This window comes from Xenopus laevis, chromosome 8L (assembly GCF_017654675.1).
Source record: "Xenopus laevis strain J_2021 chromosome 8L, Xenopus_laevis_v10.1, whole genome shotgun sequence".
NCBI lineage: Eukaryota > Metazoa > Chordata > Amphibia > Anura > Pipidae > Xenopus > Xenopus laevis.
Window position 1 is genome coordinate 3,639,648 of NC_054385.1, and position 25,328 is coordinate 3,664,975.

The 25,328-nt window shown below is 43.4% G+C and overlaps 1 protein-coding gene across 7 annotated transcripts in view; it reads left to right on the plus strand.

The window, feature by feature from the left end:
• Positions 1–25,328, plus strand: part of kcnt1.L (potassium channel, sodium activated subfamily T, member 1 L homeolog) — a 121,235-nt gene that overhangs the window by 76,917 nt on the left and 18,990 nt on the right. For all 7 annotated transcript variants that reach the window (XM_041572323.1, XM_041572324.1, XM_041572326.1 and 4 more), the window contains 12 exons: positions 12,133–12,212; positions 13,329–13,425; positions 13,720–13,767; positions 14,185–14,233; positions 14,387–14,446; positions 16,030–16,104; positions 18,254–18,337; positions 19,525–19,619; positions 22,909–23,089; positions 24,141–24,305; positions 24,535–24,671; positions 25,155–25,218. In XM_041572323.1, the coding sequence (XP_041428257.1) occupies positions 12,133–12,212; positions 13,329–13,425; positions 13,720–13,767; positions 14,185–14,233; positions 14,387–14,446; positions 16,030–16,104; positions 18,254–18,337; positions 19,525–19,619; positions 22,909–23,089; positions 24,141–24,305; positions 24,535–24,671; positions 25,155–25,218 (1,135 nt within the window). The remainder of the gene's footprint in view (positions 1–12,132; positions 12,213–13,328; positions 13,426–13,719; positions 13,768–14,184; positions 14,234–14,386; positions 14,447–16,029; positions 16,105–18,253; positions 18,338–19,524; positions 19,620–22,908; positions 23,090–24,140; positions 24,306–24,534; positions 24,672–25,154; positions 25,219–25,328) is intronic.

Here is a 25,328-nt window from a genome sequence, read left to right on the forward strand (position 1 = left end):
CAACATCCAGTATGAAAAGATCAGATGCCCATTCCAATAACTGTTCCTGGGCCACTAATTGGAACATGTACTGTGATTAACGTGTAATGCTCGCAGGACACCCGGTGAGGAACGTCTCTGTACCTTCCAATATGTCTGAGGATCTGCTTGTTGGATATGAACCAAGAAAAACTTGGTAAAATTACCATTTCCGTTGAACAGAATCTTGCACCTCAGAGATCCAAAGCTGTGTTACTAGTTATTTCACTGGAATTTCCTGGAAAATTTAGTTGTGTTTAACAATTAACTCTCTCTGGCTTCTATTACCACTTCCTTATGGTTTCTTTGGTAATTACTTCATTTTATCATAGTTCTGCCCATCCTACGTCTTCCTCCTGTCCATACTACGTCTTCCTTCTGTCCATACTACGTCTTCCTTCTGTCCATCCTAAGTCTTCCTCCTGTCCATCCTATGTCTTCCTCCTGTCCATTCTACATCTTCCTCCTGTCCATCCTACATCTTCCTCCTGTTCATTCTACTTCTTTCTCCTGTCTATCCTACATCTTCTGCCTGTCCATCCTACATCTTCCTCCTGTTCATTCTACGTCTTCCTCCTGTCCATCCTACATCTTCCTCCTGTCCATCCTATGTTTTCCTCCTGCCTATCCTACCTCTTCCTCCTTCTATCCTACGTCTTCCTCCTGTCCATCCTACGTCTTCCTCCTGTCCATCCTACGTCTTCCTCCTGTCCATTCTACGTCTTCCTCCTGTCCATCCTACGTCTTCCTCCTGTCCATTCTACATCTTCCTCCTGTCCATCCTACATCTTCCTCCTGTTCATTCTACTTCTTTCTCCTGTCTATCCTACATCTTCCGCCTGTCCATCCTACATCTTCCTCCTGTTCATTCTACGTCTTCCTTCTGTCCATCCTACATCTTCCTCCTGTCCATCCTATGTTTTCCTCCTGCCTTTCCTACCTCTTCCTCCTTCTATCCTACGTCTTCCTCCTGTCCATCCTACGTCTTCCTTCTGTTCATCCTACATCTTCCTCCTGTCCATTCTACGTTTTCCTCCTGTCCATCCTACATCTTCCTGTCCATCCTATGTCTTTCTCCTGTTCATCCTACATCTTCCTCCTGTCGATTCTACGTTTTCCTCCTGTCCATCCTACATCTTCCTGTCCATCCTACGTCTTCCTCCTGTCTATCCCACGTCTTCCTCCTGTCCATCCCAAATCTTCCTCTTGCCCATCCCAAGTCTTCCTCTTGCCCATCCCAAGTCTTCCTCCTGTCCATCCTACGTCTTCCTCCTGTTCATCCTACATCTTCCTCCTGTCCATTCTACGTTTTCCTCCTGTCCATCCTACATCTTCCTGTCCATCCTATGTCTTTCTCCTGTTCATACTACATCTTCCTCCTGTCCATTCTACGTTTTCCTCCTGTCCATCCTACATCTTCCTGTCCATCCTACGTCTTCCTCCTGTCCATCCCAAATCTTCCTCTTGCCCATCCCAAGTCTTCCTCTTGCCCATCCCAAGTCTTACTCCTGTCCATCCTATGTCTTCATGCAGAATACCAAATTCAAATCTTTTCAGTATTAAGAGAAACAAATGCCCTTTGCTAAAAGAACCTCTTATATTGACTTGATATTGCCTTGTAGTGATCAGTATTTCCAATTAATCCATCCCCCTCCCCAGGCATCTGTGTTTCTGATGTTTTACACTGTAGCTAATGTGACAAAATATAAATTATTCAATTCAACACATAACTTCTGAGGCTTTTAACAATGACAGCATTGTATTGACAGCAGTAATAATGACTAATTATGTATAATTGATGTGTGTTGATAGGAGATGGTTCTGTGTGGTTCCTGTGAGCATCACTTAAAAGATCCATGAGAACAGACTCTCTGGTATCATCTCACCTTTTCTCCTGAGAATCAAACTAATACTAATTATTTGCAAAGCTTTTTGTTACAGATATAGAAACATTGGGGGTCACCCTGCTATAGTTCCAGGGGTACCCAGGGAAAAAATAAACACTCACCCCCAAATCTCCCCCTAACTGGCCTTCAGACTGGGCCCCCTTAGCTCATAACAAGGTTATAGATATATAGAAACATTGGGGTAACAGTCACCCTGTTATAGTTCCAGGGGTACCCAGGGCACAAATAAGCACTCACCCCAAATCTCCCACTAACTGACCTTCAGACTGGGCCCCCTTAGCTCATAACAAGGTTACAGATATATAGAAACATTGGGGTGTCACCCTGCTATAGTTCCAGGGGTACCCAGGGTACAAATAAACACTCACTCCAAATCTCCTCCTAACTGACCTTCAGACTGGGCCCCCTTAGCTCATAACAAGGTTACAGATATATAGAAACATTGGGGTGTCACCCTGCTATAGTTCCAGGGGTACCCAGGGTACAAATAAGCACTCACCCCAAATCTCTCCCTAACTGACCTTCAGACTGGGCTCCCCTTAGCTCATAACAAGGTTACAGATATATAGAAACATTGGGGTGTCACCCTGCTATAGTTCCAGGGGTACCCAGGGCACAAATAATCACTCACCCCAAATCTCCCCCTAACTGACCTTCAGACTGGGCCCCCTTAGCTCATAACAAGGTTACAGATATATAGAAACATTGGGGTGTCACCCTGCTATAGTTCCAGGGGTACCCAGGGTACAAATAAGCACTCACCCCAAATCTCCCCCTAACTGACCTTCAGGTTGGACCCATTAGCTCATAACAAGGTTACAGATATATAGAAACATTGGGGTGTCACCCTGCTATAGTTCCAGGGGTACCCAGGGTACAAATAAGCACTCACCCCAAATCTCCCCCTAACTGACCTTCAGGTTGGACCCATTAGCTCATAATGAAATGTGAATGTTAATTTGTAGTTCCTCTTTCCTCCTGGTAATGAGAAGCTGTGCCAATAATACCCACATTTGGGTACCCTGCAATTGTACTCAGCACATTATATAGATGAACACTACTCCTAATTAATGCAGCCAAGTCTTAATTAGCTATTAAGCCTGGGATCCCACTATGGCAAATTACAATATATATTAATTCTAAACGGCAGCCATTGCATTTGACTTGAGCAGTCGATACCTTCGGCATTACTTGTTGCTCTATTTCAATAGACAAAAGGAACGTTGGGCATTATACACAGAAAACGTTGCCCCCGGGGGGTAGGATGATGATGTCCTCAACCACAGTTCTATTTCATGTGACTAAGGGGAATAAATGCCCCAATTAATTTACTCATAAACTGATAGCACTTGCCATGGGGTCTGGTGTTGACTCCTCCATGATGGCCTTTGGCACATTGTGTGGCATTGTTCCTTTCCTTCTTCGACCTGTTGTTTCCAGGTTTGTTTGTGTTTAAGAGCTGCTGCCGACATTCATTTTCCTTTCTCTGAACGTTTACGTAGCACCACCACATCCATCAGCTGTCAGCCAGCAGAACATCGCTCCAGGGACAAGTGTGTAATTGTACTCCGAAGGGTGCACCAGCAACAAGGGAGAGCTCCTTCTCCGAAACAGTGCACCCAAGTGTTATACAAATCTATAATCCATGTCAGTAGTCAACCCCTTATTCCCTACTCCCTCTATTCACCTGACTTGCCATCCCCCCAACACCTAGACCCTACTGCCCTCACCATGATCTCAGATGTTTCAATTTATTTGGCTTGACCCCCAAGGATCCCAGTTCATATCCTGGATTCCATGAAACCATGGTCTAATTAGCAGCTAGGGCTATAGAGAGGGGCAGGTTTGCACTGTGGAGGCTTCAAATAAAAGGACCAAAATTTATTTAATAAAGCAAAGCCCAATGGTGACCCTCCAGCCACTGTGAGCATCTGGAGGGGAGAAGGTTGGGCATCAAAATATCTAATATCTCATTCACATTTCGCACACAGTGTGACCCCTAAGATGTCCTGTTGCATGCTGGGAACATATGCATTAGAGGTGTGGCCACATGTCTGTGTGGGTGTGGCCTGTGTATATTGAGGAATAAATAATTTCTGCATTAGGGTCTCAGGAATCTCCAATATAATAGAAAAGTGACAATGGGACTTTAATTACACACCTAATAATAATAATAATAAGTATAGACAAAAATAGACCCCCAATGCTGTCTTCTTTCCACTCCCATGTGATTGCTTTACTGCGACCCTCGCTTGTTTGTGTTTGTAATTAATATCTCTGGCTCCCCTCTATAGGGATATATTTAGATGATCGCTCTTCACCCTGCGGGAACCTGATGTGCCCACGTGAACACCCTGGCATTCCTATGTAGCCTTTCAGTATCCAGAACAGATCTGGAAGATTATAATACCATATAAATATAAATATAATAACACCTTGCAGCTTTCCAATACACTTTATGTGCTTGGCCACTAGGGGGCTCCATTACTAACACAGGAAAATCTGCACCAGGGCAGTAAAACATATAAGATCTCTTTGCCTTTTTTTGACTTACAAGCAGACATATCCCAATTCTGGGGATTTAATGGCATTATTGCAAATGTTTAAAACACTCACTACTTTAATGGACTAACTGCCTGTCAGGTCCAACCAGTTCCGGCCTCTCATATCGATCTACAGGCTACTCACTGCTAAGCATCTCCTTCCCTGTGGTTACAATCAGATGGAGGGTTTGCATTTGAAATACACAAGGGATGTAGTACAATCAACTTCCTTCTGTTTAGTACTGTACCTTTAACAGTTAATTACATCGATTACCATGTCACGAAACGAAGGTACTTACATAAAACTTCCTTTCAGCATTGATATGAGTAATACAGTCTAGTGAGTCACGTTATATAGAATATGTAACATGGTCAAAAAACATTTGCTAAGTATTTCTATATGGCAAGAAATAGGTTTTCATTCTGCTTTCTTTGGCTTTTTATTATCTAGAAAGATGACTGTGGAGTAGCAGGTGTATTAGGGAGAGATGGTGTCTATAGTAACAGTGGATAATAGTCTCTGGGAAGCGGAGTGGATGTGGAAGATGCCAGGCTGTCATTTAGGCGAGAGATGTGTCATATGAAGTAAAGTTGGCATAAGTAAGTCTCTGGGAAAGGGAGTGTGACTGCTTGCGGCATAGAGGACATATTAGTAGGATGAGATTGTGCTATATAACAGTGCGATAAATAGTCTTGGGAAGTGAGTGTGACTTGCTGGGATAGAGGAGGACTATATAGTTAGGGACGAGATCGTTGACCTTTATCAGTCAACAGTGTCGATAATAGTCTTGGGAAGGGGGTTGTGACTGTGGGATAGCTGTGTGCTATTAGTAAGGAGAGAGTGAGATGTCTATCAGTAAACAGTGAATGCAATAGGTCTCTGGCGAAGGGAGTGTGGACTGTGGTAGCACGGTGTATGAGGGAGAGGATGGTAGTCACTATTAGTACAGTGGATAATAGTCTCTGGGACGGGAGTAGTGAACTGTGAGAGCAGGTTTTAGTGGGGCAGAGATCGAGTGCTATAGTTAAGCCAGATTGATTAATAGTCTCTGAAGAGGTGACTGATCGCATCAGATAGCCGAAGGCTATAGTAGGGAGATGATGCTGGTCATAATACAGTAACCGTGGATAATAGCTCTCTGGGAAGGAGTTGTTTAGACTGTGGCACGGATACAGACTAGCTAGGACGAAGTATGTTTGCCTCATAGTAACCACTGTAATAGTCCTCATGGGACGAAGGGAGTATGGTGTAACTGTTGGAAAGCAGGCCTTCTGTAGGGAGAGATGGATGCCGAACGCTATACGTAACACAGTCCGTAGAGAATACTTCAGTCCTTTCGGGGAAGGAAAGATGTGGCTGTGGGAATAGGTAGTATAGTACGAGTAGAAGCATGCTGGTGCCTATGCTAAACACGTGGGGATTAGTAGTCTCCTGGGAAAAGGATGTGACTATGCGGATCTAAGACCAGGGTCTACTAGTAGGGAGAGATGGCTGTCCGTATCAATAAAACACGTGGATAATGTCTTTCTGGGAAAGGGAGTGTTGACTGTGGATAGCAGTATCAGTAGGGAGGAGTATTGAGTGCCTCCATATGTATAGACAGTGGATTACATGTTCTAGGAGAAGGGAGGTGTGACGTGTGGATCAGGCAAGGCCTAATAGTGGTGAAGCATGTGTCTATCGAGTAACAGATGGATAAATACGTTCTCATGGTAAGGAGGACTGTGACTGTGGTGTATAGCAGGGTATAGTAGGAGAGATGCGTAGTCTATCAGTAACAGTGGCCATCGATATAGTCTCTGGCGAAGGGAGTGTGACCTGCTGAATCAGATGCTAAGCAGGCTATAGTAGGCGAGAAGTGGTGCCTTCAATAATAGATAACATAGTCTGGGAATAATAGTCTCTGGAAGGGAATTGGGATAGCAGGATCTAGTTAGGCGAGAGATGGTGTCGTATAGTAACAGTGGATAATGTTCTGGGGAAGGGAGTGTGACGTTGGAGATAGCAGGTATAGTTCGGAGAGCATCGATGTCTATAGTACACAGTGCGGAATTTAAATTATTACATTTAGGGAGTTTTTCTAACTGGGGGGTACAGGGGAGTGTGAGCTGGTGGGATAGCAGGTATATAGTAGGGGAAGTGGTGCCTATGTAACAGGTGGATAATAGTCTCTGGGAAGGGAGTCGTGACTGTGGAGATAGACAGGTATAGTAGGGAGAGATGGGGGCTAATAGTAAACAGTGGGATAATAGTCTTGGGAAGGCGAGCTGTGACTGTTAGGCTGATAGAGGTATATAGGGAGGAGATGGTGTGGTATAGAAACAGTGGATTAATAGTCTACTGGGAAGGGAGTGTGCGACTGTGGATAGGCAGGTATTAGTAGCGGAGAGATAGGTGCCTAGCGAGTAACAAGTGGATAATAGTCTCTGGGAAGGGTGTGACTGGGGCGATAGGCAGGTATAGTAGGGAGAGATGTGTCTATATAACAGTGCTGATAATTTCTCTGGGAAGGGAGTGTGACTGTGGAGTAGCAGGTAATAGTAGGGAGAGATTGGTTGCCTAATGTACAGTGGATAAATAGTTCTGGGAAGGAGTGTGACTGTGGGTAGAGGGTATCCTACTTAGAGGAGAGAATGGTGCCTATTAGTAACTAGTGGTAGTAATAGTCTTCTGGGAAGGAGTGTGACTCAGTGATAGCAGGTATGTGAGGGGAGAGATGGTGCCTTGATAGTCAACAGTGAGATAATAGTCTCTGGAATGGGAGTGGTGGGCTGTGGCGATTAGCAAGGCTATAGTAGAGAGAGATGGTGCCATATAGTAACAGTGGTAATAGTCTCTGGGAAGGGAGTGTGCACTGTGGGATAGCAGCTTTATAGTAGTGAGAGATGTTGCCATATGAGTAACGTGATAATAGGATCTCTGGGAAGCGGAGTGTGACTTGTGAGATAGCAGGTATACAGTAAGAAGAGATGGGGATGTCTATAGTAAACAGTGGATAATTAGTCTCTGGGAAGGGAGTCGTGACTGTGGGATAGGCAGGTTATAGTAGAGAGATGGTGTCTATAGTACAGTGAGATATGTCTTGGGAAGGATAGTGACTGTGGGACTAGCAGGTATAGTAAGAGAAAGAGATTTGGTGTCTTATATACAGTGGATGAATATCTCTGGACAGGAGTGTGACTTGTGGATAGCAGGTATAAGTCAGGGAGAGATGGTGCCCTATGTAACAGTTGGGAATAGTTCTCTGCTGAAGGGATGTGTGACTGTGGGGGATAGCCAGGTATATAGGAGAGGATGGTGGCCTATAGTAACAGTTGGGATAATTGTTAGTCTCTGGAGGAGGTGATGACTGTGGGATAGCAGGTATTAGTAGGGAGAAGACTTGGTGCCTATAGTAACAGGGATAAATAGTCTTGGGAAGGGAAGGTGTGAGGTGGAAGAGATATAGCTAGGAGAGATGGTGCCATAGAAACATGGTAATAGTCTTTGGGAAGGGAGTGTGACTGTGGCGATGCAGGTATAGTCAGAAAGATGGCTATCAGTAAACAGTGAGATAATAGTCTCTGGAAAGGCAGGTTACTGTTGGGATATGCAAAGGTATAGTAGCGAGATTGATGGTGTCTATAAAGTAACAGTGGGATAATAGTCTCTGGATAAGGGAGTAGGTGACTGTGGATAGCAGTTATAGATTAGGGAGGATGGTGCCATATAGTAACAGTGGGATAAATAGTCTCTGGGGAGGGAGTGTGACATGTGGGAGTAGCAGAAAAGCTAGGGGAGAATGTGCCTCATAGTAACAGTGGGTCATAGTCTACTGGGAAGGGAGTGGACGTGTGGTCGATTAGCTAGCGCTTATAGTACGAGGAGAGATGGATGCACCTATTAGTAACAGTGGATAATAGTATCTGGAAGGGAGGTGGTGACTTGTGGGAGTAGCAGCGTTAGTAGGGGGACTGAGATGTCCTATCCGCAGAACAGTTGGATAATAGTCTACCTGGGAAGGCGATGTTACTGATGGTGATAGCAAGATATGTAGGGGAGAGATTCGGTGTCGTCATTATAACGGTGGGATAATAGCTCTCTGGGAAGCGTGCATGACTTGGAGATAGAAGTTGTGGGAGAGATGCTGCCTATTAGTAACAGTGGATAATAGTCCTCTGGGAGAGGGAGTGTGACTGGGGATAGCAGATATAAGTAGTGAGAAGAATGGGCTGCTATAGTAACAGGTGGATACATATCTCTTGGCGAAGGAGTGTGATGTCGGAGATAGCAGGTTTATAGTCAGGAGGTAGGTGGTCGTTTAAGTACAGTGCGGATGATAATAGTCCTCGGAAGGAGTGTGACTGTGGATAGCAGGCTTATGAGTAGGGAGAGATAGTGACATCCCATCTGAGTACAACCAGTGGATACATAGTCATTGAGGAAGGCAGCTGTGACCGTGGGTTGCAGAGTCACTACGGCAATATAGTAAGACACGCTCCATCGGAGTAATACTATACCAGTATCGTTGGACATCCTAGCTGGACCAGACCCTTAAGGATGTGGATGCTAGAAATTTGGGACAATTTCTACCAAACATTTTATTTTCCCATTTCCCTAATGTATTTGTTTCCTTTTGCTGCTGTCAGTCATGTATCAGTGAGAGCAGCTGTGCCAGGGGTTAAGTTCTTGTGGGTGACACATATGAGCTGATAGGTTTGTGCCAACACTATTCTGCTGGTGGGGCGACTGTGGAATAAACAGGCACAGGGCGCTGAGTAACTGGACAGGGCCAAGAGACAAAACAGAGAGCTGAAAGGGGGATTTATAAAACCCAGGAAGATCCCAACAAGCAATAAGAAGAGTAGGGCCGTTATTTTGGGCTTTGAGCTGTTCTGGAAACATGTAAGTGTACTTTTTGAGTTATTTAGGTGATGGAAATTAAGATGATTTGAAGGTTCCTTAGGAGGCAATAAAGTCGAATATTGACAGGGGGTATTAGGGAGGGACTAATGTCAGTAGAAGGCAGAGAGGCTAGCGCTCTAATTTAGAAGCCCATTGTGTGGGCTCAGAAATGAATAATTCAGTGCAGAGGTATTGTTATCACTCAGGTCTCTGAATACAATGTGCTGTTCCGTACACTCGGCAGGGCTGCTTTTAGCTCCCACACAAACCAGCAGTTAAATGGCCCGTGGGCTGCAAAACCGCAATCTTATTTCTTGTTACTTTTCATATTCAGAGTTTGGTTCCAGGTTCCTAATGCAGGAATATTTCTTTTATGTGGAGAGTCGGCCAACTGTGAGATACATGAGCACAACTACTTTCCTCTTGACACAAATAGCCATTTATTAATAGGCGTATTTAGCCTTAGCCCTCTACGTACATAGCCCCTCCTTCTTCTCTTGCACTCTGACCTTATCTACCAAAGTGACTTCAAGTTATTGCACTTTTAGTTACTGTTGCCTTTAATCCTTATATGTTCTAAAGAATGTTGTGTTTAGTATGGCAGCAAGTCATTCTGGGGTATTATACATGGAATTGGCACTGTATTTATCTGCTGTGTGTTCTGGGGTATTATACATGGAATTGGCCCTGTATTTATCAGCTGTGTGTTCTGGGGTATATACATGGAATTGGCACTGTACTTTATCTGGCTGGTGTTTCTGGGTATCTATCATGGAATTGGCACTGTATTTATCTGCTGTGTGTTCGCTGGTATATACATGGAATTGGCCACTGTATTTTATCTGCTGTGTGTTCTGGGTATTATACATGGAATTGGCACTGTATTTATCTGCTGTGTTGTTCTGGGGGTATATACATGGAATTAGCACGTATCTGGTGGTAACATGAATTGGCACTGTATTTATCTGCTGTGTGTTCTGGGTATTATACATGGAATTGGCACTGTATTTATCTGGCCACTGTTTTGCTGTGTGTTCTGGGGTATTATACATGGAATTGGCACTGTATTTATCTGCTGTGTGTTCTGGGTATTATAACATGGAATTGGCACTGTATTTATCTGCTGTGTGTTCTGGGTATTATACATGGAATTGGCCACTGTATTTATCTGCTGTGTGTTCTGGGGTATTATACATGGAATTGGCACTGTATTTATCTGCTGTGTGTTCTGGGTATTATACATGGAATTGGCACTGTATTTATCTGCTGTGTGTTCTGGGTATTATACATGGAATTGGCCCTGTATTTATCTGCGTGTGTTCTGGGGTATTATACATGGAATTGGCACTGTATTTATCTCTGTGTGTTCTGGGGTATTATACATGGATTGGCACTGTATTTATCTGCTGTGTGTTTGGGGTATTATACATGGAATTGGCACTGTATTTATCTGCTGTGTGTTCTGGGGTATTATACATGGAATTGGCACTGTATTTATCTGCTGTGATGTTCTGGGGTATTATACATGAATTGGCACTGTACTTTATACTACCTGTGAAGCTTCTTGGTATCATACATGGAATTGGCCACTGTATATCTTGCTGTGTGTTCTGGGTATTATATCTCATGGAATCTGGCACATGTATTTTATGCTGTGTGTCTGGGTATTACTATACCATGAATTGGCACTGTATATCTTCTGTGTGTTCTGGGGTATTATACATGGAATTGGCACTGATTTAATCTGCTGTGTGTTCTGGGTATACATGGAATTGGCCTGTATTTATCTGCTGTGTTTCTGGGGTATATACATGAATGCACTGTATTTTATCTGCTGTGCTGTTCTGGGGTATTATACATGGAATTGCACTGTATTTATTCTGCTGCTGGTGGTATTATACATGAATTGGCACTGTTTTATCCCTGTGTGGGTTCTGGGGTATCGTATACATGGAATTGACACTGTATTTATCTGCTGTGTGTTCTGGGGTATTATACATGGAATTGGCACTGTATTTATTCCATGGAATTGGCACGTATTTATCTGCTGTGTTTCTGGGGTTATTATACATGGAATTGGCACTGTATTTATCCTGCTGTGTGTTCTGGGGTATTATACATGGAATTGGCACTGTATTTATCTGCTGTGTGTTCTGGGGTATTATACATGGAATTGGCACTGTATTTATCTGCTGTGTGTTCTGGGGTATTATACATGGAATTGGCACTGTATTTATCTGCTGTGGGTTCTGGGGTATTATACATGGAATTGGTACTGTATTTATCTGCTGTGTGTTTTGGGGTATTATACATGGAATTGGCCCTGTATTTATCTGCTGTGTGTTTTGGGGTATTATACATGGAACTGTCTTTTTGTGCAGAAAACACCCCTGTTCCTGTGTAACTCTGTCCTTCCGAACAGTGGGTTCAGGCCTGTGCTTATGGCCCTGGTTTATGAGTCCATTCTAATACAATGCTGTTGTATAACGGTGATATGATTGGATAATATTGGCCTTCTAATGACTGGAAGTCTCGCTGCTGGGCTTTTTTTCCTTAATGAGGTTTAGTGAAAACTTTCGAAATCTTGACTTGATACAATGTTGCACTGAATAACAAGTGTTACGGTGAATATTGGCGACAGAGCATCGCCCCCTAGTGCTCTCTATGGGTCCTGCATATGATATAGGTCTACAGAGACACTGCTGTCTGGGGAGGTCAGGACCTGGTTGGGGGGGTCATCTCTTGTAACCCCTAATACATGCCCCCCTCTCTGTTGCAGGGTGCAAGTGGAATTCTATGTGAATGAGAACACCTTCAAAGAGCGGCTCAAACTTTTCTTCATCAAAAACCAAAGATCAAGTAAGTTTTTGTGCTCCATAATTAAGAGGGAGAGCGGGGTGGGAGAATCTCGAATGTATCCCATTGGCCAGGTTTAAGGAAGGAGTTACACTGCCATCTAGTGGGGAAACTGTGGATTGAAGTCTCCCTGCAGAGTGATGGTTTGGGCAGCAGATTTATAATACAGGGATTAAATAAATATATATATATATATATATATATATATATATATATATATATATATATATATATATAGACAGCAGTGCCCTGTGCGCTAGCTCTTTAATGTGAATCCAATGCTGCTGATAACATTAAGGTATACTAGCAATATTACAATGAGGGGCTACATACCATCTGCTGGTAAATCAAATGTTCTTTTTGCTTCCCCTTCCCGTGCTGCGCTGCCTTTCCATCTGGTTCTGGATTGGATCAATACTGTTTATACTGTGCCTGCAAGGAATGCTGATTTATCCAGTGACACCCAAGCCAAACTTACAGACCCCCCAAATTTGCAGCAGAACAAGTGCTTTGCCGAGCTGGAGAGTAAGAGGCAGCTGTACACACACACACACACACACACACACACATGCACAAGCCTTTCCATGACATGTGCCCAGGATTGAGCCCTGAATATATTGCATTTATATTCCCTATTATTTCCTACGCACACACACATACATGTAGAAATGCATACATATACATATAATAAATAAAGCTGGCGTATAGAGTAAAGCCAATGAATATTATGTGGCCTGAGCTCCTCTACAGAGATGCCTTTTTTGCACTCGCCTTCCCTCGTCCTTCGCTCCAAGGTGATTGGGCATTGTCCCCTTTGTATGGCTAAATAGAGGGCATGGGGGGGGCTGGGGAAGACTTTTGTCCATGTGTACTCAGGAGCTGACCTACATCTGTTGCCTTGGAGGATCCAGGTCAGTCTCTGGGTAACTAAGGGGTAATTTACTGTCAATATCAGGGAAGTCAGTATGGAAGCTGCACATCCCCATCTGCTGGTTATATTTGGTATAGCAGTTGGCTATAACCCCTCTCTTTGCTGTTCTGACTCCCCACAAATAACATTGCCATTAACTTGATATATAGGGGTGTTGATCCTGTCTCCCTTCTGTCCTTCCTCCCCAGGCCTCAGAATACGTGTCTTCAATTTCTCACTCAAACTGTTGTCCTGTTTCTTATATATTGTCCGGGTTTTGCTGGATGATCCAACTCAAGCTGAGTGGTAAGTTCTAAGCAATATGGCAGCTCCTACCTATCTACACAATTGTATAGGCAGGCAGTGGGCTGGAACACTTGCAGTGGGCTGGGGTAGAACACTCTAATGGCTGCTTATTGGGGAATGAAAGAGAGTCTGTGACTAAAGCAGTGGGTGGGGCTTCAGCACTCTGATGGTTGCTTTCACTGGGAGGAGCAGGGAGTCTTTAACTCAAGTAGTGGGTGGGATTAGTATGGCCGGGGGGGGGGGGTAGAAATAAGATATTACAGTTATTTAATATCACGTTTCTTTGCTTTACAGCTGCCCAAAGCAGAATGTCACTGTTCATAAACACCATGAAATCCGCTGGTAAGCAGCAAGGGGTCATTACTGCACTGATTTTGCTTTTCTCATCCTATATAAAATGATTATAATTTTAATTTGGATTTAACTTTCTTGTAAATTCCCAAAAAAAACACTCTGATTGCTGATGTGTCCCAATATCTCATTCCCTGTTTGCTTGTGGGCTGAGCCCTACAAACTATACTGACATATGGCTGATTGTACATGATCTGCCCTTATGTACCCACCTTTAGCACTGAGTTGAACAGTCAGTAGGGCTCAGCCCACAAGCAAGAAGCTTTCTCAATTATGACAATCACTTTCTCTTATTGACATCCATACAACTGGGTTATCTCATTGATAAATGACTGCTCTGGGTCTAATGGCGGCTTTTCAGGCTCTTAACTCTTTGTTTCCTGGTCTTTTTTTATCATGCGTGCGCAGGGAAGCCATCTTGTGGGTGGAGAGAGCAACACCTTTATGGGTGATACAGGTAGGTAATATCTATAGGCCCCTGGACCTGGAGGTGAGCTTCTGCTACATTGTTTCCAGAGTCAGAATGACGTTCTTGCATTCGGCAGAATGATATCCTCTTTGATGAGACATGGGGGTGCTTCATTAACGGAATGCTTATGTCTCCTTGCAGGTTATAGTGGCTGTTATCAGTTTCTCCGAGACAATGCTTCTCATCTATCTCAGCTATAAGGTAAGGAACCTTATTAGACAAATGACGATTTATTGAGTATTCTCCCTATAAGAATGTCCCCGGGTATTTCTCATTAGCAAAACAGGTGCTTTTAGAGGCAACAGTCCTTTTTGACTCCCATCCCACCAGTTTGTGTTCTCAAAAGAAAATATAAACCCTCGGGGAAAAAATGAATTTGAAACAACAGCGCCACCTTGCTGTTCCTTGTGGCTGAAATTTAATTTAGTGAACAGAGGAGAGTCTTGTAATGTTGCTCGGCTTGTTAAAAATCATCGGTTCTATGAAGCGAGTCAAAGCTCTAGAGTCACGTCAGTGGGAGGCTGTAAATACTAAATATCACATTATAATTATTAGAATATTCATGCATATTCATTTGCCTGGTCCTGACCTGAAAATCCCTGCTATGAGCAGATGCATTTACTCGCGGGCATTCAGCAATGTTCTGCTCAGGAGGTACCAGTGGGTTTGGGCAGGACTGGGATTTCTCTTTGAACATTTAATTCTTATTTATTTGCCTCTAAACACGAATCCCCGGGTGTTTCCTTCTTGTGCCGTCAGCAGGAACGTTTACGTTTGCTCTGGAAAGTGTAACGGCCGCTTCAAGCTATTGGTTTGCCCTCTCCTTGCTTTTTAAAAATGCTCAAATCAGACCAGTTAGAGGAAGACTAGGGGATGTGACTGAGAGGTTTGGGGTGCACATTAATTTGTTGTCTTGGATACTCTTGCAACCTTGTTATTGGTTTATTGCGGGTGTCTGACCAACACTTGGAACTCAAAGAAACCAAAGAAACCTACTGTACTATGGGTTGCCCCAACTAAAACTTGAACCCAAGATAGGGGTGTAGAGTGAGGTGCAACAGCTGGGTCTGATTAGCCTCAGGTTTTTTTTCTGTAATAGGCTTTTTGCTGTCCTGACGCTTACTCTGTGGGAACCTGTCATAGGGGACTTGGACCAAAATAATCTTAAAAACTTGGCTTTGCCATAAACCTGGTAAAGATTGGCTGCTTAGTAGACCACGGGCCACTCAAAAACATACATCAAACCTTTCCCCAACTGGGTGGATTCTTGTCCTTTTTGATATTCCTATGCCCCCATTATTTGTCTCTAATTCTATCTATTTAATGTATTCACTTACAACTTCCGAATTTGCAGAGAGGACAAACTGAACTTAATTTGGTTTTAGAATCTGGGGCTTCTTGAGCTGAAGTCCAAGGCACTTTCTTTATTGCACTTTCCAATGAAGCCTTCCCCCATCCAAAAATGCTCAGGTTGAGGTTTATTTCTGCTCTAGGGAAATAAAACATAAGACACCAAAGTCCTAAGGAGCCTGATCAATAATAGGCCACCAAGACTTTAATTAACTGAGCCGACACAGCTTGGTAAACAGACAAACTTTATAAAACTGATAGATAATAAACAAGCTTCCTTATCAGTTACCATCATTTTGCAAAAAAAAGTAGAAATGTGAGTTTTTGCCTCTTCAACTCTCACGGACAAACGAGACTGAGTCTGAGATGAAATGACTTGGACTCTCGGTGGGATTGTAGACGTCTTTCATTTTAATCTGTTTTCCTTCTTGCAGGGCAACATCTGGGAACAGATCTTTCGCATCTCGTTCATTTTGGAGATGATCAACACCGTTCCGTTCATCATCACGGTGAGTGTGCGAGCCCCTTGCCTTAATTCTGTGATTGGTGATGAAAGAGAATAACATTCTGTGTATCCAGATTCCCCCGTGAGCCCATCTGACTTGGTTGGATTCTGTTCTCAAGCTAACCTTGGTCACTAGTACCCTGGCCTTGAGGGCAGAGCCACCTTTTTGGCAGTGAGAGCAGTTACCTTGGTCACTAGTACCCTGGCCTTGAGGGCAGAGCCACCTTTTTGGCAGTGAGAGCAGTTACCTTGGTCACTAGTACCCTGGCCTTGAGGGCAGAGCCACCTTTTTGGCAGTGAGAGCAGTTACCTTGGTCACTAGTACCCTGGCCTTGAGGGCAGAGCCACCTTTTTGGCAGTGAGAGCAGTTACCTTGGTCACTAGTACCCTGGCATTGAGGGCAGTGAGAGCAGTTACCTTGGTCACTAGTACCCTGGCATTGAGGGCAGAGCCACCTTTTTGGCTGTAAGAGCAGTTCTTTGTTAGTTCCGGTAATTGAATTTCTACAACAGTGTCTTCCTATTCTTCTGCTCCACTCTGAGCTTTATCCAAACCATTGACATATCTAGAAATTTCTATAACCCCCCTCCCCCCAGTATAGTCTTTTCTTGTAAGCTATACACAGACACCCCTCCCCTTACTGTACTGGCTTGATCATATTAACTAGGCAGTAAATAATGGCCCATGTAAATATAGGGTGCTATTATCATATCCTTCATTAATGTTCCAGGCTGAACAATGCCTCTCCAGCTTGTCACTGCGGCGATTAGACTCCCGGGAAGTAATGAAACTGGGATTACAGTGTTAGCGCAAGTGTCAGATTTTATAAGGTGACAGTTATGTGCTTGTGTTTCAATGGAGATGCCTGCGGGATACCCATTAACCTAACCCTACCGTTAGACTTACCCAGGAGGAAACAAGCCATTTCTTTCATCGGCAAAGAGGTGTCGGGAATAATTCATTCGTACGCAGTTTATTTTTGAGGGGGGGGCTTGGAATGGAAAGTGCAACTCATGAGAGACTGAATTAAGAAGATATTGCCCAGGTGAAGGCATTGCAGGTCAATTCTCTGACCAACTTTGCTTTTCAGCTCAGCAGCTTTTGGTTCGTCATAAAAAATCCCACTTTATTGCATGAGTGATGCGCTACATCCTCCATTTTTGGACACTGGTAGATGCTGAATAATTTTGGGCAGTTGCTAGCATTCCATTGGCTGTAGGAAAGAGGCTGAAGTTATTGGTTGCTCCGTTTAGGGTATCTTGTTAGATCATGTTAGAGGTGCATTTCACTCCAGCTATGAAATTCTGCTAAATACCTTCAAGTCCATGCCAGAACCAACTGAAGGTGTTCACTCCCCTCTGTGATCCAGCCACTTAGAGTATGATGGGATTCAGCTCCCACAGCTATAATCTGCTCTCTAAACTCCGTTTAGTCTCGTCACAGCAACACAAGCGAGGCTAATGTTCCCCCCCCCACAAAGACGATCTACAGAGACAAACATAATGGCACATACATATACAGAGGAGTGGGTATATCTATGAACATCTTACAGTCTGTAGGCGGCTTGTGTTTCAAAAGATGGAGTTATGGATACAAGGCCCTTAAGAACTCTAGGTAATGGGTATTGTAGCCCATAATTCCTATTGGCCCTTGAATTCTTCTACTCGGATTCTGTTTCATGTGCCCCCCTTGTTCTTCTAGACCATCCCTTGTAAACTGTAAGCTCTTCTGAACAGAGCTTAGTCTATAATATGGGCGCATAATAGCAGGGAACTGATACATAATGGAGATCCTGGCTGAGCAACCATGAAAATTTGGGCTCTCTAAGGCGAAGACCAGGGAAATCCCAAACTGGCCCATGCTCCCTTCCAACCGACAGTAGCTATTTTTTCTTGGCACAGCCAGTTGTGCCAAAAGAATTCTAGGAAGCTCCACTACACTGATGGGTGCTCTATGGTTATGAGCAGAGACACCCTTATCTCTTGAGTGGTACAAGACTTGGCATTGACCTTGGGTTTCATAGTCCTCTCCTTCTTTTCATTCAGCTGAAGTAGAACATTGCATTTTGCATGATTTTATGTAATTTCTTGGATGATAATGTTTTTGGAAATGATTGCTTTGAGCGTCACTATTAGTTTTTTTTCTGTTCCCAGATATTTTGGTCACCACTGAGAAATTTATTCATTCCCGTTTTCCTGAACTGTTGGCTGGCAAAATGTGTTTTGGAGAACATGATTGTGAGTATTGGTGGAGCTCAGGCTGAACCAAATGTACACGTTGATCGAATATAAAAATATATTTTGTACCGTTCCCAAATTTCCTGTGCCCAGGCAGAATCTATGCTCTTTCACAATTTATTGACTTTTCATATGAACATATCCAGAGCAATTTCATCTCTACCCTCTCCATAAACTCTCATAAAACTTGCTTGAGTCACCTACCCTTAATACCCTCAATGTACATATTATCCCTGCACCGAAGCACAATGTGGAACAGTTGGGTGCCATTTCCACACTAATGCTCTGAATCCGCCCCTTCAATTGGGCCCTGCCACCGAGCACTGAGGAAAGAATGATTTCTGATTGTGTCCATCAAGACCATTCATTCTCCTGATTACATTTCCGCCCCATGGTTTGGTCAAAAGAAAAGTAGTCAAAGGGAATTTTTATGTCAAGTGCCAAGGGCTGATTTCTTTCATACCTGGCAATTACGGAACCCGTACAGAAATACAAAAGCCTTGTTTTGAGCCTTTTTAAAATTTGACTTGCCAAGCCACTATTTAGGAGCCAATAAAGATAATCTGCCTTGAAGTTCTAGAGCAAATTTGTCCATTGTTATCAACACTGGTCAGTTAGGGTCACTCTGAGGACAGTGATCCCCAACCAGTGGCTTCATGTTGCTTTCAAACTCTTGGTTGTTGCTCCCAGTGGCTTCAAAGCAGGTGCTTACTTTTGAATATCAGGCTTGGAGGCAAGTGTTGCATAAAAACCAAATGTACTGCCAAATAGAGTCTCCTGTAGCCTGCCAGTCCTCATAGAGGCTACCTTATAGGCAATCACAGCCCTTATTTAGCACCATCTGGAACCATTTCCATGCTTGTGTTGCTCCCAACTCTTTTTACATTTAAATGTGGCTCAAGGGTTTAAAAAGTTGGGGACCCCCACTCTAAGACCTATGGAATAATGGAGGTTGCTGGAAGTCACCTCCTAATAAGGCAACATGGCATCTTTCTTCGGTTTAATCATTTAAGTGTCCATGTATAACCAATATTCCCAACTCTTCCTGTAGCATCCAAAAACATGCCAACCTGGACCTTATTAATGCAATTTTATTCTGGGGTTCATCATTCTTAGTTATATGTTTAGATAATTTCCCTTTCTCATTCGAAAGTGACCTCTGATCTGCTGTGTGTTTTCTGCTCCAGAATGACCTACATCGAGCTATCCAGAGGATTCAGTCGGCCATGTTTAATCAGGTGATCATTCTGATCTGCACCCTTCTGTGCCTTGTGTTCACAGGGTAAGATGCCAATTCTTCTGTCTGCCATACTTGTTGTCTTTGCACGTATAGGGTGCCATGTTACTTTAGATATGCCAGGTTTGCCCCCAGCCTACTTTCATTCTATTCACAGGCTGGAACACTTTACAGTTGAGTGCGCCTGGTGGGAATCTGATTTTTGGACCCAGACTTTGTTAGCCAGACCATGCTTTTATTGGAGTAGAAGATTGTGTTGCAAATTTAGATTTTTTTTGTACTATAAATCAGTGGTTCCCATACTATTGGGGTGGGGGGACCAAGAGGCTTTCTCCCCAGATCTCCTTGGGTATGTGGATCCAGGTGTTGGTCAGAAGCAGTGTCCCACCAGTTATACCCTCATAAAGTTCTGTTATACACTATAGACTAGTAATCCCCAACTGACTTTTAAGTTGGGTTTCCAGGTGTGCCTAGTAGAGTAGAGAGGTATCTCCCTAAATTATACCCAGAAGGCTGAGACCTCCTGTAACTACTGTAGGACCCCTCACTGGTATAAATGTATCATCCAATAAGAATTGCAGTTTCTGCCCCCAACATTGTGATATCACATTTTAGGTCCTTCGAAAGTTAAACCAACACTAGCCTTATATTTAAAAAAAAGTTTGGGCACCCCCTGTGCCCATCTCGGTAGGGGATGATATATACTTTTTATTACTGCAAATTAGGCACTGATACTGAATTAGAACGCAAACGTATTTGTTTTACATTTAATTAACAGAGATGAGGGGGAAAACAATGGCAAATGGATTCTCATAGAGACAATTCTGATTGCTGTATTATCTCTCCGTTGGGGGTCTCCAGATTCTGTAGCTCCCAATATCACCCTGCTGGCTGTAACTGTATTTCCAAGCATGTGTTTTCTCAATTTAAAACTTCAGCCTCGTTCTATGTGGCTTTTTTTTTAAGGAAATGATTGTGTAGGAAAGTAGTTAAAGGCCAACTAAAGTCTGAGATAATCCAAGGTTACTGTTTGTATTCCATTTACTAGAGGACATAGGGCTGCTCTGCTAATTCCTCTCATTGCTTGTGGCCACATTTGTGCCTATCAGCTTGATATCATGGGCAGCACCTGGCATAGAGTAGGCTCCATACACCCATAGGGTGCTACAAAAGCTTGCCAAGCAAGCAGCTTGTTCCAAATAGGGATGATCTGATTGTTTGGGGCCAAGGCCAATGATCAGATCATACTTAGTGAGACCCACTGAGAGCTGACTGCATCCACCCCAAAGCAATCCATATCAGACTACTAATCTATCTGGTAGATATCTGGCCAATTTAAAGCCAGGTAATGGTCAGACAGGTCATTCCAGGGCCCCATACAAGCCAATAAACTGCTGAGTTGGTCTGGAATGGCCGATTTGAAATTTTGATATATGAAATCATTGTTCCCAGCATCGTCAGCCAACCGAAATATGTGAGAGTGATGAGTATGATGTTGCCTGAGATGAGCATGATGTTGCCTGAGACAGGGCTTTTGCTATACAGGCTCCATAGCAACACTCAGTGTGCTCCAGCCTTCCCCACTCATGCTAAGAGCGTTCAGCCTCAATGCAAAAAACACTCCACCGCCGAGTTATTGTAAAATCATGATTTCAGATAATCATCTGCCTTGTCCTTGACATCGCGGCAATTATTCCCTCTCTATGGGGCCAAAACTTTGGCTGAAAGGAGCCCTTGCCGCAGACTTCGATCAGTGCAATTATGACTTGGGGTGGGTGGGGAAACAGCTGCTAATTGCCTTCTAAAATTAGAGCCAAAGTGGGCTTGCCTTTGTGTTTCCTCCCTGCGTGAGTGGGAGGAAGGAAAATGCCTCTGGGCTGGATGGAAATAGAAATCTGCACACAAATCATGGAGCCGTCATTACAGAACTGCTTTTGGTGTCACAGATTTGAGACATGGGCCTAACGTGCTCCCAAGCCAGAGCCAATGGGGTAGTCCTTTTGTAAAGGATCACTCATGAACCCAAGTTAAAGAGCAAAGTCACTTAAATGCTGAAAAAAAAAGTTCACTTGGGGTAAAAAATTGTGTGATTTCTCACCTAAACTGATTTTAGTCCCACTGGTGATTACTCCTTCAGAAATACCTTCGACGGCCACTGTATATGCAGAAATACAGATTTACAGGGAACGATTCTCCGGCTTCTTGGCCCATTAATCTCACGACAAGAGGAGCGTTCTGAAAATAGAGCAGAGATACCCTGGGAAAGTGTAGGAACAGGGCCAGTAGATGATTTATGGAGCAGCCAATGCAACCAAGACAGATGGCAAGTGTTTACGCCGTGCCGACTTTTATTAACACATCGGTAAAACGGAAACACATTCCTGCATATTAGAGGGAAATCCAATACAAAGAGAGCTCAGGGGAGCAGATGGAGTTATAAGAATTAACAGGAGCCAGGCTGATGTTTCATCAGGTTTTTATGTATTGAGAAGTTGCTTAGAATGATATTTTTATCTATTGGACAACTTGCAACTTTACTTTCTACCTTTTTGTCACGTCCCCATTTCCAAGGTTTCTTTAATTAGAAATATATATATATATTGTCGCCATTGTTCCTTCCGCTGTTCATGTAGCGAGTGTCGTGCCAGGCAACGTTCCATTGTCCTGTATTTTTATGTAAGTGGCATTATGACTGTTACGTGCGGCCGTAACAATGGCCAACGAGCCCTATTATTACCTTCTAATCACTGCATTAGAGAAATGTGTCGGTGGACTGCCTATTGTTTTGTACAGTTTTTAGAACGCACGTAAAGTCTATTAGGGACACATAATGTTAGTGACTCATTGCTTTCTGGGACTATTTCTGGGGGTCGGACGTCGGCATTGTTATCCAAGCCAGAAGGGCACATAGAGTGGAAACCTCCACACTGTCACCGTCCAACATCTCCAAAACCAAGGGGATTTGGCTTTTCTGCTATAACTGCCCCTACTCTTCTAGGAAGGTTCCCACTATATGTTGGAACATTGTTGCTGGGAGTTCCAAGTGCATTATTAAGGTTGGCCAGTGATGTTGGGGATCAGTGTCACAGTTGGGGTTCCAGTTCATCCTATAGGTATTTGGTTTGGTTGAGGGCTCTGTGCAGTCAGGTTCTTCCCATCTTGGCAAACCCATTATGTACGGACCTGGCTCATTATTGTGCACTCAACAGCAACAAGGTCCGTACGTAAGATTTCCACCAATCTGATAATTATGACTTCGATAATAACGAGAAACCATATTATTTTTCTTACCCCTAACGCGACTGACAAATTTCATATTGTTTCCCTTCCCCAGCATGTGCGGCATCCAGCATTTGGAAAGAGCCGGAGAAAACCTCTCATTATTCAAATCTTTTTATTTTTGCATCGTCACCTTTTCCACTGTGGGTTACGGAGACGTGACACCCCAAATCTGGCCTTCCCAGCTGCTTGTGGTGATCATGATATGCGTGGCGCTGGTGGTGTTGCCTCTGCAGGTGAGTCTAAAATCCGAAAATTAGATGTTGAATTATTAACGGTGCTTTCCACTCTTTCTTTTTCCCGGAGTTGAGATGCAATAAAGGCTTTGTTCCTTCTTGTTTATGTTTAAGTTGTCCTTTAGGCTTTGAGCCATCAATGTATTCGCTTTATTAAATAGAGGAGAAAGTTGGCTAAATATAATAGCTGGGACTGTACATTCTGTGTTATGATGAAGTCTCAATGGCCACAACTAAAAGATAATTCATATTATTGAGGTGCTGGTCAGGCCTCCTTGAATTTATATCTGTTAAGGGGCCACTTTACATCAATATCATCACAATTGTTTGTGCCTAAAGGGACAGGTTGCAGCTATTCGTTTCTTCTCATTTCAAATCTGGGAAAATTCCTTCTGTCCTTTGGGCCAGAAATTTGTGACGTGCAGCCTGGGATCAGCGCGGTTACAAAACTGTCTCCAGGACACAAGGGGTGTGGGGGGGGGAAAGACGTGAATGAGCATTTTGGTTATATGGATCACTGACTTTGTCCCTGACAACACATCCAAACAAATGCCAAGGGATCAAGGATAAATTTTAAAGAGGCTCAATATTGTACAGTTTTATACAGCAGGAACGTTCCTTCTTTATTCTTATATATTTGTCATATTGGGCTATATTTATATAGATAACTTCTTTATGAGTGTTGTGGACATTATCCACCAACTGTGCAGGCTCAGTTAGATGTGGGTTTTGTGTCATCAGTTTTAGGCTTCATTTACAAACGTTGTGGTTTCTCATGGTCAAAGACTTTTGGGAAGCTCAGGACCTTCTTGAGATTCCACCCAGTGAGAAACCACCACATATATATGACCAATGACTAAACCCTGAAATTATGGTGTCACCAGGTTCCAACACAGCTTGTAGGATAATGTTTGGAGTTACTTATATTGGAATGCTGGTGGTCATGTGTCATGGGGAACCAAACAATGAAGACATGTTTCTGACCACATTCCTCGTGAACCTCCAGTTTTGTAGCTTCTTGGATGAACAAATGTCCCTGTTTTGTTCTCAGTTTGAGGAGCTGGTGTACCTGTGGATGGAGAGACAGAAGTCTGGAGGAAATTACAGTCGTCACAGGGCCCAGACGGAGAAGCACGTGGTCCTTTGTGTCAGCTCCCTGAAGATCGATCTGCTGATGGATTTCCTGAATGAATTCTATGCCCACCCTCGACTACAGGTATTTGTCTCTATTGAAGGAAACATGAGCACAATGACCCAACACTGGGCTGTGCTTGTCTAACAGAGATATATTTAGAGCTGGATGAAGAAGCAGATGTCTAGAAGTCATTGGCGGCCACCACCACTAAACTAAAGATGCTTGAAGTTGTATTATGTTGGTTGCCAGCACAGTAACATAAGCCCCATTGCCAAGTCAAGCTAACTGCTTTTAATTGCCTTCCTTTCAGGATTACTATGTTGTGATCCTTTGTCCAACGGAGATGGATATTCAAGTTCGCCGGGTCCTTCAGATTCCGTTGTGGTCTCAGCGAGTTATCTATCTCCAAGGTTCAGCCTTAAAAGATCAAGACCTTATGAGAGCAAAGTGAGTAAAATAAAATTGACAATACGATTGAACGTGTCCTATCCCTGCCATACTGCAATGTGATTGGTTCAAGAGAATTAAAGGACAAGGAGGCTACTTTGGGATGAGAAAAGAAGCTGCCATTTTGTTTAGAACAGGCACAACTTTTGTCTTGATCATAGGTGGAGATCTTGCGCCATCAATGTGCTCTCGCTGAACTTATACTGTATATATCATTACTATAGTTCTATCCAAGAGTATGTTGGGCAATTGGGGGGGGTACTATATCCCAGAAGCAGGAAGTACAGAAGAGAGGACTTTTTGGAAATGATAAAGAACTTGAGACCCAATTATACTGTATAACCAACAGCAAGAGGCCAACATGTATTACCTGTATGTGTCAGATGATGGGGGGGGGGCAAGTTTCATAGAATGGGGCTATTTGGCACAAAATGACCACCGGTCACCAAATCCACTGTCCAGAATGCAATTTATTTCTTACAGAATGGATGACGCTGAAGCCTGTTTCATCCTCAGCAGCCGCAATGAAGTGGACCGCACAGCAGCAGTAAGATCCTATAAATACATATAAAGTCACCTAAATTGCACTATAGACATTGATGGACTGTAGAAGATATCACCCGTGTTGATGAGTTTGTCAATGGCTGTAGTTATAGC